The 15,926-nt window shown below is 40.8% G+C and overlaps 1 protein-coding gene across 6 annotated transcripts in view; it reads right to left on the bottom strand.

Annotated features, from left to right (window-relative positions):
* The window catches only part of tbc1d32 (TBC1 domain family, member 32), a 46,074-nt gene that overhangs the window by 1,894 nt on the left and 28,254 nt on the right, over nucleotides 1-15,926 (bottom strand). For 2 of the 6 annotated variants that reach the window (XR_009770296.1, XR_009770293.1), the window contains exons 30-38: nucleotides 15,758-15,876; nucleotides 14,069-14,223; nucleotides 12,980-13,120; nucleotides 11,972-12,160; nucleotides 10,057-10,242; nucleotides 4,388-4,451; nucleotides 4,177-4,284; nucleotides 1,598-1,746; nucleotides 881-964 (exon numbers count right to left, since the gene is read on the bottom strand). Coding sequence is in view for 2 of the 6 variants with exons in the window: in XM_061704046.1 (XP_061560030.1) it covers nucleotides 10,123-10,242; nucleotides 11,972-12,160; nucleotides 12,980-13,120; nucleotides 14,069-14,223; nucleotides 15,758-15,876 (724 nt within the window). In the remaining 4 variants the exon portion in view is untranslated. The other 4 variants (XR_009770294.1, XR_009770295.1, XM_061704046.1 and 1 more) reach the window with 4 other exon arrangements.

The following is a 15,926-nucleotide window of genomic DNA, read 5'->3' as shown; positions in this document are numbered from 1 at the left end:
CTTTTTCAATATTTGATGTTCCCCCCAGCGGACCTCCGTTTGACAAGAAAAACAAATGCATTCAATATAAAATATACATCAGGTGCATGGAAAATATTAGCGTCTCCGACACAACATCGTGGAGCGGCCAAGTGTCAAGAATCCGCCAGAATTGTTGTCAAAGTCTGCGCATAGAGAGATAAGATTTTGAATATTTTATACATCACATTTGATGCTGCTCACGCGATTCGCGACAGAGTTCGCAGGGGCTCAGGAGTGTACGAGTAAATTATCTGTTCAGCAGCGGCAACAAATATCTGAACACAAAGGGTTACACATTAGTACAGTAATCCGCCGCTATATCGTGGTTCACACTTCGCCATCCTGGAATATCGCAGATTTTATGATTTATTATTACACTTGTCACTCGAGCCAAGTTTATTTGCAGAGCCCTTAATCACAAAAGTCACAACGGGCAACATCCGATCGTGTGTATTATACTGCCCTCAGGTGGCCAAGGCGCGCACGCCAGAAGGAGCAGCATAATGACCATTGGATTGAAGTAAGAAATGTGCCAAAAACATTTCCTTTTTTACGTTCTATTTAAATATGTCATTGTATGTTTTTCTAAAGTACAATATTATAGAGTGCTATTTTTTGCCCTCATTCAAATACACGTGCCAAATTCGGTCGTTTTTTTGGGGGGGGGGGCATTGGGCAGAGACGATTTGAGACGCAAACATAAAACGGTGTCCATTTTGTGTGACAGCCGATCAGTGACATTCACACGTGACCTTTACAGGGAAACTGCGAGGCGATTCACTCGGGACCGTTCCTGGCGGGCAACATAAATCCCACTCGTTTGTCGGACGCGTGTGCGTGCAAGTGTGCGTGTACGTACGCGTAAGTGCGCGCTCTCCAGAGTGCTGACATTCCACGGCGAGCTGACATTCTCTCATTTTTCCTCCCGCCGCTTTCGTCCCATCTGCACACAGAAAAGTCAAAACTGAAAATGAAAAACGATGAGTGACTGTAAGGAACAGAGAGACGTTAAATTTCAGAGATTAAAAAAATTCTAGCCTTTTTCTGTGATCAAATAGTGTTTTTTAATGTCAAAGTACTGCATTGACGCGGGGATTTTGCCTGCTAAAGCAAAAAGAATCGAAAATTGTTGCGGCGACACATTCTTTTGTGGCCTAATAAAGCCACAAAGGTAAAACAGAAAAAAAGTATTTGCACAGGAAACTAGCCTGTTAATAATAATAATAATAATGGGGAAAAAAAGCTGTCAACATATGGTCAAACTTTCATGCTTTATGTGGTCTTGCAGCCTTTTTGCAAATAAACAGTTTAGGGTAAAACAACAACAAGCGAAACAGACTCCATCGACACAAGATAGAAGCAGAAATTACCAAATTGCAGAAGCACTTCAAAACAAACTTCCATGCTTTCTGGAACACTTAATCTAAAGAAACCAGAAACACAAACTGATAGGAAAAGCAACAATAACAAAGAAAAAACAAACTTTGACAACTCCCGGAGCCGACGAGACGAAAGCCCACAGAAAGCAAGCGAGTTGACGAGAGAAACGGCGACAAGCGAGAAAATACTCGGGCACCTTCCTTCTTCTTCCATCTATCGGCAGCGGCGACACTTTGCTTCCGCCGGAGCAGAAAATGAATAGCGGCCACGGCTGACAGCAGACAGGTGAAGCCGGCCGATGGCGGGCAGGTGCGGCTATGGGACCCACCAATTCGGCGGCCCAGACTGCGGACAGACAGAAAACCAATTGTGAATTGTGGCAACATGTGACATTTACATGGGAAACTAACGATTCTATTTAGGCAAAAGTCAAACATTTTCCCAGCAAAAAGTCTTTTAAGGCAAACTACGTATGTATCGTAATTTCTCGTATATAATGCCCATTTTTTTCCCCAAATTGTCAAAAGTCAATAGTGTGCATTATACATAGGTATAGGAGAAAATGAAAGCCTTTCATGTTTTATCAATTTATGCCGCCATCTAGAGGTTATGAAAAAGCTGTACACTTTCATTCCACTATTCCACCGCCCCCTACAGGTTATGAAAAAGTTATACACTTTTATTCTTGTATGCCACCTCGAGGTTATGAAAAAGGTCATTTCAATATGACAGGGTACATATGACTGCATATATGTACAATTGTGCTCGTACGTTTCCATACCCAGGGAGAATTTGTGAATTATTATTATTTTTATTTTTTTTAAATACGACTGATGACTGAACAACAACCATCATTAATTTCTTTATAGTTATGTTTTGTTTCATGATCATGCTTTTCTGAAATGCTTGACAGTTTAATTTGAATCCCATTAAAATAAAATTAAATGTGTTTTGCCTGTTCCTTCATGTTTTCTTAAAAGAATTGTACACATCTTACAAATCCTGCTTGGGTAAGCAAACATATGAGCACAACTTTGTGTTTTTCCATTTACTAAATATAAGTAGGTATGTGAATTTCAAAATAAGAGCAAGAAAATAAAAAGAAAGTATTGTGTGTTCAAATTCAGAATAATTATTTGAAAAAACTAACAAAAATACAGATAATACTTCATGTTTCGATCATATGGGTAGAAGCAAAATCATGCATTGTAAAAATGCATTATACATAGGTAGAAGGGTTTTCCACAATTTTGAGGTCAACTTTGGTGGTGCGCATTATACACGAGAAATTACAGTACATTGTAAACATTCAGCCATACATTTTCCGGATAGTTTTTGGGTCAATCATAGACATTTGGTGAACAAAATTTATGAGGCAAATCACATTTTCATTTTTCAAATGTAGATTTTGTGAGTAAACATATTGTTTCGATGGAAATATTGCAGTTTTGCTGTAATAATATTTTGCACTTTTGAGGCAAAAGATAACTTTTTGTGCACACTTTTTTGCAGGCACGTCCAAACGTCATGTTTGGACGTGTGGACCGAGCTCCTCGTCGCCTCGCTTCAAGTTGTTCCGGACTTGAAGTGGAGTTGCAGTTCAGATAACGACGCTCGGTTTGCCGCTGACCTTTTCGCCGAGCGGAACGAGCGACACGCCAGATATGGCCGCCACCCACTACGACATCTTATCAGCCTCAAGCGCTCTCACGTGCCACGACATCTGCCCGCCTCGAGACCGTCTGTCGGCAGAGATTTAAAAAAATAAAATAAATAAATAAATAAAATTAAAAAAAAGACGATATGGATCGCAGTGGCTCATCCCGGAATGAGGTCACGCGGTCAGTCCACGAAAGTTCATTAACATCGTGGCAGAGGAAAACACAATATAATAATTTTTACAGTAACACAGTCAGACGCTTGCAAGTTTCAATTTCATTTTTGACATTAGAAATCATATATATATATATATATATATATAATGAATGCCTTCCCTGGTCAAACCTTTGCCATCATATAAAATTTTTAAGAACGTTTCACACCAAGTGCCATCATTATGACCAACATTAAGAAGCCACAGTAACATAGTAGGCCTGTATACAACTGAACCAAAAAGCGAAAAATAGAAAATGGAGAGTACTGGATCAAAAAATAAATACGCATCCAACAAGTTTCATTGTGATAAGACTATATGTTTTAAATGATGTAAATTTTAATTTTATTTAGTTTTATGATTCTTCCGCGTACCACGAGTCGTACTTGTACTACACGCTGAGAACCACTGGGAATATTTTTTAATAACTGTTGTTCTTAGGAATGTTACAACAACAACAACAAAAACACTTTTTTTCGGTAGATTTTTCGTTGACCCAAAAATACAGGGGGGTGGGGGGGTGTACAAAATACTGCATGTAGGGTTTATTTTCATAATTGTGTTTACTACCATAAACATCCAATTGCTGACCATAATCATGACTAGTTTTTTTACCTTTTCCTTGATTTTTAATTTTTCTGTTTGTGTGTTTATTTGGTAAAGTTCATCGAAATTGTCAACATTGTATCAATAAAAAGTTAGCCCTATACTATGAAATCACAAACAAAAAAAATTTTTGAAAGTAGAAAATACATTTTAGTTCATGATGTCAGTGTTTTGCATACTAACACATAAAGGACGATGTTTGGCCTTGGTGGAGAGCTTAGATAAAAAAAACAAAAAACAAAAAAAACCCACAAATCGGCAGTGTGTGCGTGTATGTGTGTGTCTTGCTCCTTTACCGTTTCATTTCCGCCCTTCACTGGACTGAAACGAGAGCTGCAGGACACCAGGAAGCGACCTGCCTTCGTCCGTGGACTTGAATAAGAAAACATTTTGGGGGGCTTTTCCTGAGATTAAAAAAAAAAAAGGAAAAATATCAGACTTTGGTGGCTGCTAGTATAAAAGGAATTGAATTTCTGCAAACAGGAACACGGGGAGTATAAAACTAACCTTGGGCAATAAACCATATGCTGCTTCATCCGGAAATAATTTGTGGTTAAAGTTTGCTTTGTTTCTGTTGATCATAAACAATTGTTGAGTTAGTTGCAACAGGGATCGCAAAAATAACAATAGACAATTAGCCAGATACTATTTGTTTTATTTTCAGTGAAAGTTGTCCTGTTTTTTGTAAGTCTGAATATACAATTACTGACCACGAATTCAATTTTTGACAGTTACTGGAACAGGGAGTACAAAAATATCCTTGGCTAATGAGCCACATGCTGTTTCACCAGATATTTTCGTTGAACATTCTACACTTTTTTTTAACATCATAAACACAATAGTTGACCATGAATGCTTCATCAAGACATTACTTTTAGTTTGCATTTTTTTTGTTGACCATAAACATCCAATTGTTGAGTTCGTTGGAACAGGGAGGACAAAAATAACCTTGGGCGATGAATCACATGCTTCTTCACCAAGACATGATTATTTTTAGTTTGCGTTTTCCTCGTTTCTGTAGGCATTGTTCAAATTTTACAGAGTGACGGTATTCTCTCGGAATGAAGATTCTTTCCCCGCAATGTTTGTTGACAGCGGAATCGAGACTTGAACTGGCTTCGGGGTGGGGTGGTGGTGGGGGGGGGGGGGGTTTAAGAGTCAGGCCTCACGATTCCGAGTACAAATGCATGAACGTGCCGAAAGAACGCAGAATTTTCACTTTACAAGACTCCTGGAAGGCTGTCTGATGTTAATTCCAGAAAAATAGATCAGGGGAAGCAGGTGGATAACTTGTGTCATAGCTAACGAATCCCATCCTAGCGTCAATGCAAATTTCTCAGCATCTTTATTAACGACGTCCTGACCTTTTCCCGCACGGTTTTCATCAGCGAACTAGGACGTCATCTCATTTCCATGCGCAGCAGAACAATAAGCTCCACGGTGGGAAATATTGACCGTGGCAAATGGAAATGCTAATGGACGAGTCCCCGAAGCCCAGAGGTATTCTGCCTGCATGTCAAATGGAGATGAGGCCGGGGGGGAAAGAAAAGAGGAGCTCCAGCGGGAAAAGAACATTAGATTTTCCAAAACAGGTAAGCGGAGAAGCAACAAAAGTTAAAACAAAATTTTTATTTTATTTTTTCCAATAGTCAACAACACCTGACATGGATGATTTGTTTTTCTCATTTATTCCTTGAGCGGAAGAGGAGAAATGTATACACTGGGATACACTAGTTGTTAAAATATTAAATATACAATTGTTGGCCATAAACCTCATGTGTTTACCATAAACGGACATATGATGGCCATAAAAATGCAATCGCTAACTGTGAACATACAATTGTGGAACATAAACCGAATTGTTTTACCATAAACATACAACGGTTGACCATAAACATACAATTGATGACTGTAAACATACAACTGTTGACCACAAACATGCAATTCTCAACCATCAACATACATTTTTTTTTTTACCATAAACATAAAATTGATGACCATAATCCTACAATTATTTAATTCATCAATTCAATATTGAGTTTGAGTTAGGTTATTCATAGTCATCAATTGTATGTTAATGATCATTGATTACCCTTAATGTATAATTGTTTACAGTCACACAATTCCGGACCATAAATCTTTTTTTTTTAATTTTTTTTATCATAAACATATGATTGTTGACCATGAACATCCAATAGCTGACCATGAACTTAAAATTAACTGTAACCCTACACACACACACACACACACACACACACATACAGTTTATATAATTTTAAACCGAGGCATACAAATGATAACCATAAGCATAAAAATGATGACTATAAGTATTCAACTGATGACCATAAAGGTAGAATTGATGACAGTAAACATTTGAAACTGACCGTTAATTGGAACAGAAGAGTACAAAAATAATCTTGAGCACTGAGCCACTTGCTTCTTCACATTATTATCTGCCCACAAGTAGGAAGCAGTCTGTTCTGTTTGGTAAATATCCGTTACAAGCGTGCACGTGATACAAAAATGCTTCAAGAGAAGCGTTTCTCCGACCTCACACGGACACCTCGCGGCCTCCTCGTCACGCTAATTAGTAGCAATTTCTTGACCGCGGTTGCCTTGAAAAAGGTCGTCATTAACAACAGCACAGCACGGCACAGAAAAAAAAAAAAAAAGCATACCGTTAAGCGCAATTATCACTAAACCGTAAACTTTACCGGGGTCGAGCCGACCCGCCCGGCGCCGATAACGAGCTTTTGGACACTAATTGAAATAAACAGCCCATTACGTCAGGATTAAAAAGTCGCTGCATGTGAGCAGGTGTCAAAATAAATAAACAGCAGTATATAAAACAAAAATGAACGAAAATTTAAAGTATGTGATCAAATGCCATTAGATAACCACATTTATAGTGACCATAAACATACAATTGATGACTGTCAACATTTACACTAAATTATCCATAAACATACAATTGCTGATTATTAACATCCAATTGTTGCTCATTAACACACACTTGATGACCATGAATGTACAATATATAATTGTCAACCATAAGCATGCATTGGTTGACTATAAATATATTGTATGTTGATGTTGACCATCAACATACAACTGATGACAATAAACATACAACCGTCATAGCGTGGCAACAGCGTAAATCTCAAGTCTATGCACTCGGAATGCTAATGGTAAAAAGCAACAGGGTCTGCCTATTTGGTTGGCTAATGTGGAAAAACGCCGTTTGCAGACTTGGAACGCCAATATGCTCTCTGTGGACTTCGGAATGCTAAAAACAATGCTGCCTGTGCACGAGAGATGCTAATGCTAAAAATGCCATCTGTGGACTTCAGATGCTAACGCTAAAAAATATGTTAATGCTAAAAATGCAATCTGTGGATTGAGATGCTAATGCTAAAAACACCACCTGTGGAAATGAAATGCTAATGCTAAAAAATATATATATATATTTCAAAATTTTAGTACTAATGTATTTTTATTTGTACTGTATTTATCATTTATTTACAGCAGTGAAAGACAGTGGTATTAAAAAAAAAAACAACGCATGACTAGCACGCTGAATAGTCCTACTAGTGAGGCGCGTACTATACATGGATCTGTAGCTGGGTATCAAGCTATGGAAGAAATGCTCAAACGTCTTGCACAAGTATCGACTCTCACAACACGGATCAATCGAGTGAGCTTGTGACTCTCGGTTTTTAAGTGCACCCAGCGACACTGTCAGCCAAGTCAGTGACACACACAAGACTGTCTCCCCTCATAAAAGAGCTCCTCGTCTCACAAAGGTCATCCGTGCCCCCGGAGTGCATCAGCTGGTGCACCGTCAGGCCTGTCGTCAAGTGTCGGGATGGGATTTGAAAGAAGAGGGGGGGGGGGGGGGGGAAACACCAAAAAAAGGGTCGGATGTCGTCTCGCTCGCCATCCTCAGGCCGCTCGAAACGTCACCAGGCGACCCGGAGGAAACCTCGAGAAGCGTTTGAAGGTTGACGCCGGCTGTGATGCTGAGAGACGCCCCGAGGAGGTGGGTCACGCCCCCAGGACGAGATGACATTTGCCGTACGCAGCAAACGACAACATGCCGACTGGAGCGCAGCATACGTACGACGGCGTCCGAACAGTGCTGCTGCACTTGGGCCGGACATGAGCTGCCTTGTGACTACAAACGTTAGCCTTTGACATACAATTGTTGGCCATAAACATACAATTGTTGACCACGAACAAACAAACAACTGTGGGCCAATGCAATTGATGATGATGAATATAAAAGTGCTCACAGTAAACACAATTATTGACCATAAAAATGTGCATAGTTAGATTAAGAAATGTATTATTAATTATTTATTTATTTTTGACCTTTTCTCTTGAAATAACTTCATCATTGTTAAATTTCAACAACTTTTAAGACTTTATTCTTGTAGTGTTATTGTTTTTCATCCAGGTTCTTTTTTTATATATATATAAATATGAGTTGTCATATGAGTCTGAGGTCTTATTATGAGTGTGGTCATTAACTGCAATGATTAAATGGGATTATTTGACATGACATTTCATTCGCTTGTTTGCGATGTTTTTTCAATGTGAGCTGATGATGACAGCCTTCTTCTTCTTTTTTCAACTTGGTATTGTCCTGACTCCTTTTATGCAGGACTTTTTGTCACTGCTGGCAGTTTTTGTCATTTCCATGCAAAAAAATGATTGTGCTTTGTTTTTCTTGGAGAGCCTCCCAGCTTGCATACATTAGCGTTAATATGAAGCACAGCGTCTTGTTCACAGTGGCTGGGAGAAAAAAAAAAAAAAAAAAACAAAGGATAAAAAGTATGTTTTACTCTTTTTTTCGCCCGCTTGTCAAGTCATTAGCGGCCACCTTCCAGTCAGCTCGACAATGCGCTTGCAAATTTTTGTTTTTGTACGCACGCCTGACATTTACATGCTGATTTTCCTTGTTGTTGTTGTTTAAACACACTCTCGCAGCATTTTATTAGTCGGTTGATGTTCAAGTAGCAAATCATTCACATTTCAGTCCCACTGACAGTCAGGTGGACGTCAATAAAGCAACAAAATCAATATGGATCAAGAAAACTCTCATTACTTCCAATTGACTTGGAAGTGACAAGCATTAGCGCTAGCACCACGTTGTCGTCTCACTTTTTTGAACCACTTTTGACGGAAATGTAATACAGTGGGCGGCCACTCGCATCCCGCACGTTGCCCCAAAACAATTGCCACAGCTTTAATATTCCTCCCGCTCGCGAGCGAGCGAACCTCACACACCCCTTGGCAGTAAAACGCTCGGCGGGAAATCCCACTGTTCGGTCCTGCCGCGCGGGCCGCTCGTTTGGGATTCCGGCCTGGCTGTTCTTGGCATGCCAGACATCATCTGGCTGAAGGGGACGGCGTGGTTACTGATGAGGCTTTACTGCCGTGATGACAGCGTCCTCATGCATCTTTCATCATGAGCCTCCGCCATGTCGTACGTGGGCCGGCATTAATGCGACACGAGTGCAAAGAAGTCATTAAAAAAGTACAACACTCTACATTCGGGGCTCTTGGTAATGATTCGCTTTCCTCAAAGGTTCAAGATTGCTTGCAAACCTGAAAGCTTGGTATTAATATTTGGTCCAGTTGTCATTGGGGTGGCACCCTCAAAGGTCTCCAAGGTCATGATCGACCAGGCTACAAAGCGTGGCTGTCAGGCGGAAACCTCAAATACTTTTTCACAAAGCGACACCGTTGGTTTTGTCCCCACGTCGTCTGCTATTTTTACGCATTATTAACCAATTTAAAGTATTGAAAATAGCTTGAGAACAAATCTATAAACACTCAACTGTCTGAGAAGTGTTGTAAAACTGCGCCTCTTCCCTCACTCGTTATGTCGCCTCAAGATTGAAAGTCTGGATTATTATAATTTTTTTAGACAATAACGAGTGGAAATAGTATGTTTACATACATTTGAGTAGTGCGCATTGGTATATGATGGCAATTTAAAGTATAATAACCTATTGACTTCAATGATGTGTTTTGTAAATCTAGTGAGATGGCTTTTTTTTTTTTAGTGCCGTAGTAGCACAGCGTCTGTAGGTAGTTGACTGACTTGGCTCAGGGACTTCCTTCCCTCGAGCAAGGCGCGGAACCCCCAACTTCATGGGGCGCTACCGTACCTCCACAAAGAGGGCAGACGGTTCTCTCGTATGCTGCCGACTCGGTGAGCGTTCCCCTCTCCGTGTTTACTGGTCTGGGTTGTGGATGCTTTTCATGTCGTTGAGCACGAGGTTCCGGTAGCGTCTTTCCAGGAGCTCCATGAAGTCCAGGTAGTCGCAAAACCTGAAGCCCTGGATGGGTTCCTCCTATGAAGACAGAATAAACACGAATATGTTGTCCCGGTTCCAATTTTATGTGACAGTACAAAAACCTGCCATTTGAACAGGGGTGTGTAGACTTTTTATATCCACTGCAATATGCAGTGTTCCCAATGCAGTGAAAGTGAAACCATAATAAATTTAAATGTTTTTTGTCACAACGAATCAATTGTGCTGCTCCTCCTGGAGTGCCGTCTTGGCCACCTGGGGGCAGTATAAGATAGACAGACAGACAGATACTGTTCATTAAGATGTCTCAACTGCCTCCACCTCATCTGTACGGCACTAGAATTCGTTCTACGCAGAAGATAAAGAAAATGAGACTATCAGTACTGTGATATTGTCTGTCTACATGTGTTGATATACTGTTTGCATTCACAGTTGCTATTTAACATTAAACCAAACGAAGTGGTTGTTTAAAATACACGAGGTGTAATTCTCTCTTTTATGTTGAGTTTGAGTCGATCTCAAGGCACCTCTGTATTTCCGACAGCTGTACGTCCCGTCGCAGTGTGCGCGGTTCCCACGGGAATGTGCGAGGAGTCCCCGCACCATCGCATGACTTTCCACAGTAGAGCACGTACGTCCCACAGCTCGCGAGCAAACGTCCCGCAGTAGTGCCCACGCTTGCCAAAGAGGATCACGTACATCCCATAGACGTGCGTGTACGTCCCACAGCCGTTAGCGAGCGGTGGAGCGGTCCTCACAGACTTAGAACAACTCCAGCACGTCGTCAGCCTTTTACATTTTGAATTTGGATGAAATATAGATATTCCTCCTTGTGAGACAGGCCTCGCACATGTGTGTGCATATGTGTGTAAAAATCCACCCTTCACATTATTCCCACAGACACAAATGACGAGGCTGGGAGAGACAAAATCGAAATATCTAAAACTTAATGGTTCAACTCAGGATAAGGACTGCGTGAAACTCTCAGACACACACACAAATTCACACACGCACGCTCACTTATTCTCTCTCTGGCAGCCATATCTGATGCTGGCGCTCATTAGGCGAGCGTCCTGTGATAAAGCCTTGCTAACTGCTCTTTTATTCATAGGAAGTGGGCGGCGCCTGACGGCGACGTTAACATAAGACGAAGACGGCGCGAAATGTCCAAAGCGCTTCTTAATGAGATGCATTCGCTAAGATGGCAGACACAAATCAAAATCATAAGCAAGTCTCAAGTCTTAACAGTCAAGTTTCAAGCGAGTCCCAAGTTAATGTGGCAAAAATCAAGCGAGTCCAATGGACTCAAGTCACAACATTGAGCCTTAAATCATCTTTACTCTCATGAAATGAATGGAAATGCCAATATTCCATTACAGCTTCATACAATAACCCACCACAACTAACATAATTAAATACAATACATTTCAATTCAATGGACATTGTGCTGCTCCTTCTGGTGTGCGCAACTTGGCCACCTGGGGGCAGTGTAATACAGAAACATGGAGATGATTGGTCCTAAGTAAGCTGCAGTCCTATTAGCCATTTTTCGACAGGATAAAGACTGTATGCCTGTGAGTATTATATTATCTACATGCAGTTCCAATATCCGTTGTTTAGCGTTACAACACAGCCACACGATGCTATTCGTTAGCACATATATGGCATTACGTTTCTTGAACCTCTCAAAAAAACAAAACAAAAAATAAATAACCCTCGCCAAATAAAAACCCAAATCAGTTTCTTGATTTGGGTTTCGGCGGCTCACCTTGAGGAACACCTGCATCTGGCGGGCTTGTGTTTGCTGCAGCAGTTGTGGCTGCAGATGCTTGAGGACGGCCAGGCAGGCGTACACCTGGTAGTCGGCTCCCATCAGTGCGCAAAGGCACACGTAGTGGCAGATCTCAGGCCAGTCCAGAAAGTTCCAGAAGCACTGAGTCAGCCAGTGCACGCACATCTGTGAAAGTTTGGATATTTTCACTAAGGGGTGTACTCACATTTGTTTCCAGCTATTTAGCCCTTCATGGCTGTGTGCTGAGTCATTTGGAGGCCGTAGTAAATGTACACAAGCTGCACATTAACCACTTGACATTGTAACAAAGTGTACACAAGTAAAAACATCTCACACACGCACGTCTGGAGTGTAATTTAGGATTGTGCTGACTCGGGAGTTGATTTGGAAGGAAGGAAAGACAGAAAGAAGAAAGGAAGTGTGGCGGCCGGCGGCTGTGTTGAATATTGAGAAGGGATTATGGGACGTGGAGACGAATGGACGCATGCTGCCGTTTATTTGTATTCACAAAGCAGCTCGTCCACTCAATCAAGACAAGGCAGAGGGAGACAAGCAAAAGCCACATTTCCACCTAATTCCTAATTAGGTAATTGTAGGTCCTGGAGCTAAAATTTGCCCATTCGCGTACTGTATGCTCAGTTGTTTGGAAACTCTATATCGGGCTTGAAACCCTGGTTTTAAGCTTCATGGGGGTTTGGCTCTCAGCTAATGCCAAACTTGTACGTGTCTTAACTGTTACAAAGCTCTTTCACACACACACACACACACACACACACACACACACACACACACACACACAGGCCTCCTCAGGTGAGTGTTTATAAAAAAATTAAAAAAAAGGTAGTAGAGTTGAAGGCGCAGAGGCACCGAGGGGGGGCTTGAAGAGCGGACACGACGAGCTGAATGTTAAGTTGCCCGCTTTGGGGTCTGAGATGCAAATTGTCACGTGAGGAGACCGCGGAGGACGGACACGAAGCGCGTGACCTGCGATGGAGTGAACCCGGACATCCGGAAGGCGGCGTGCACCAGTCGAAGTTCGTCCTTCAGCAGCATCTCCACGTAGTGGGCCGAGCTCCAGTACAGCGGAGACATTCCCGACTCGGCCACTCGCGCCGGAAGGTCCACCTGCAGCCACCGTGCCGAAAGGTATATTCATAATTATCACAAGTGAACTAAGTATTAGATTTTTTTTTTTGAGAATCTTTATTGTCATCGCACAGTGTAAATCAAAACGCTCCAAAGAAATATAGACAAAAACACGTAAATAAAACAAATATGGAGAAATTTATCTGCATGCAGTTCAGCATTACAATGATCGATTTTTAAGATGTTTTTTTTAACTTACTGAACTACTTTCACTAGTTATTGTCTAAAAAAAAAAACATTTCAATCTTGTGGCGACACGGCTCCCGCAGAATGAGGAAGAGACGAAGTCTTACAACACTTCGCAAACATTTGAGTTCATAGAGAGTTCATAGATTTGTTCATAATAATAATAATTAATAATGCGTAAAAATAGCAGAAGATCTGAGGACAGACCAATAGTATCAATTTGTGAAAAATATACAATTGACCATATCTGGACAAACAAGGTTTCCACCCGACAACGAAGATATGTATATATTAATATAGAAGTACGTATTATATCATTGCTGTTCGTGAAGTCTTGACTTGTTGGTTTTTGTTTTTTTAAATCATGGTGAGTAACACTGTGTGTGTTAAAGTGTGCTAATTTGGCCCACGATGCTGTTTTGCATTATTTGTTAGCATTACGCTAGCAAACGTTCATTGAGCAAAATTATATTGTTTGGTTGAACACTGAAGTAAACTATGTGTAATTGTCTTTTGTTTCATGTGTCAGTTTTACAGTAAACTTCAACTGGGAGTGACAAACAGCTTGAAGCAAGCACGCTTTACCTCTTATTTCGAAAATTGCAAGTGCAAAAAAATATTTTTGTTTCCTCAAAGTAACAGCGAGAGAGCTAAGGAATACTTTAAAAAGTATGTTTCAATCAGTTTAAATGTTTTAAAATTGTGTCGTAACCTATGAAAAAGAAGTAAATGTGTACTGACAGAGGCATATATGCTGGCCGGCCAAAGGAGGGCAGAAGTGAGCAGAGAGGACAGATTGCGCAGCACCCTCAGAGATCGCTGCCAGTCTCCCGACATCATCAGGAACACCGTCGAAGTCAACCAATCGTAGCCAGGATATTCGTCCTGACTGATGACTGACGTGCTGACTCAAGGATTATTATTTATTCATTACTATTGCAACCGATTATTGTCAGATAAATGCAGGCGGTGTATAAAACTATGCAGTTGACTGCATAGTAATTGAACTCCTCTAATATCAACAGGCACAATTTCGTCTGCTTATCTGTGAAATAATGCAATGCGGTTCATATGAAAGCCTAACCCTTGCTCGATAAGCGAACTTGAAACCCTAACTTGGGCTTGACACCATTTACGCAGTCTTTACTCTAATTTAAAACACTAACCCTACCTTAAAACCCTGCTTTCATTCTCTAACCCTTGTTTGAAACCCTATTCGAAACGACCCTGACCTCAATTCAAAGTATTCATCTAAGTTTGAAACACTACTTTGTAACTCTAACCAAAACCCAATTCGAATCTGTAACTCTGTCATGAAACCCGAATTTGAAACCTGAACCCGAATTTGAAACCTGAACCCTGGTTTGAAACACTAGCGCGAAACCCAAATTTGAAACCCGCCGTCAGATTGAGACATCCATCAGGAGGTTGATTTGAGTTGGAGCGTGTGTGAACGTCAATCTTGGGATCTTGGGGCTGTTTTTGCGTTCTAATCATTTCTGACTGAGAAATAATACAATAAAGAGGACAAAAGCGGTGATTTGTTTGGCTAGGCTGCCGGCGGCTGAGTGGCAAACAAAAAACAGCTAAACAGCACTTTGACTGCCTCATCAATCTGCAATGCGCTGTCAAGTTGGCACAGAATTATAAATAATGCGCGGCCCCGTTGAAAGAAACATTTTCCATCTCTAACGCAAACACATGAAGGGAATCAAATCTAAAAGCCGGCATTATAGGACGTCCTCTTTCCTTTGGCTTCTTACCACAAACTAAGGATGTGGGACACCACTTATATATATATATATATATATATATATATATATATATATATATAATATATTTATTTATTCACTCTTGAGTACTCACTGATACCACTACATTTGATACATCAAATTTCAATTAACACAATGACACGTGGTATGATGTGACAGATAATGACCGATACCTGGTATCAGTACTCGCCCATCCCTACTATGAACCCAACTTTCAAAGCCTAACCCAGTCTCGTAACCTTCGGTTGAAACCCTACTTTGAAACCAAAACCATGACTACTAAATCATAACCCGGGCTTGAAAACTTATTTTAAACTCCATCCCTGACATGAAAACCGACTTTGAAACCCTAAGCCAGTCTTCAGACCCTAATTTGAAACCCTCAGCCTGTCTTGAAACCCGAACTCGAAACCCTTAGACTGCCTTGAAACCGAAAACTCATCTTGAAAGCCTAATTTGAACCCTCAATCTGTCTTGAAATCCTTAATTTTTGTTTCCCATTATGCCTGTAGAGGTTTGCGCTGTACTGAGTAACATAGTTAGTTTATGATCATTATAGCATTATAGCTGTTTTTGACTGGAGATGGAAGCCAACGTTGATGCTTTTTGTTGAAACCATAAAAATATTTGACTTAAACTGACAATTGTTCAAGGATACCGAGTGACGAGGACATTGGAATCCTCCGCCGGGCCAGGAAATTCTTGACGTGCTTCATGAGGAGCGTCAGGTGGCTTGCCGAATCTTCTTGTTGAACGAGTTTGAGGGAGATGCCGTATCTGGAGGAGAAGAATATATATATTCACTCCAAGACATTTTTTTAAAGACA

The sequence above is a fragment of the Phycodurus eques genome, chromosome 18 (genome assembly GCF_024500275.1).
Source record: "Phycodurus eques isolate BA_2022a chromosome 18, UOR_Pequ_1.1, whole genome shotgun sequence".
NCBI lineage: Eukaryota > Metazoa > Chordata > Actinopteri > Syngnathiformes > Syngnathidae > Phycodurus > Phycodurus eques.
This window is presented reverse-complemented; position numbering and strand designations above follow the sequence as displayed.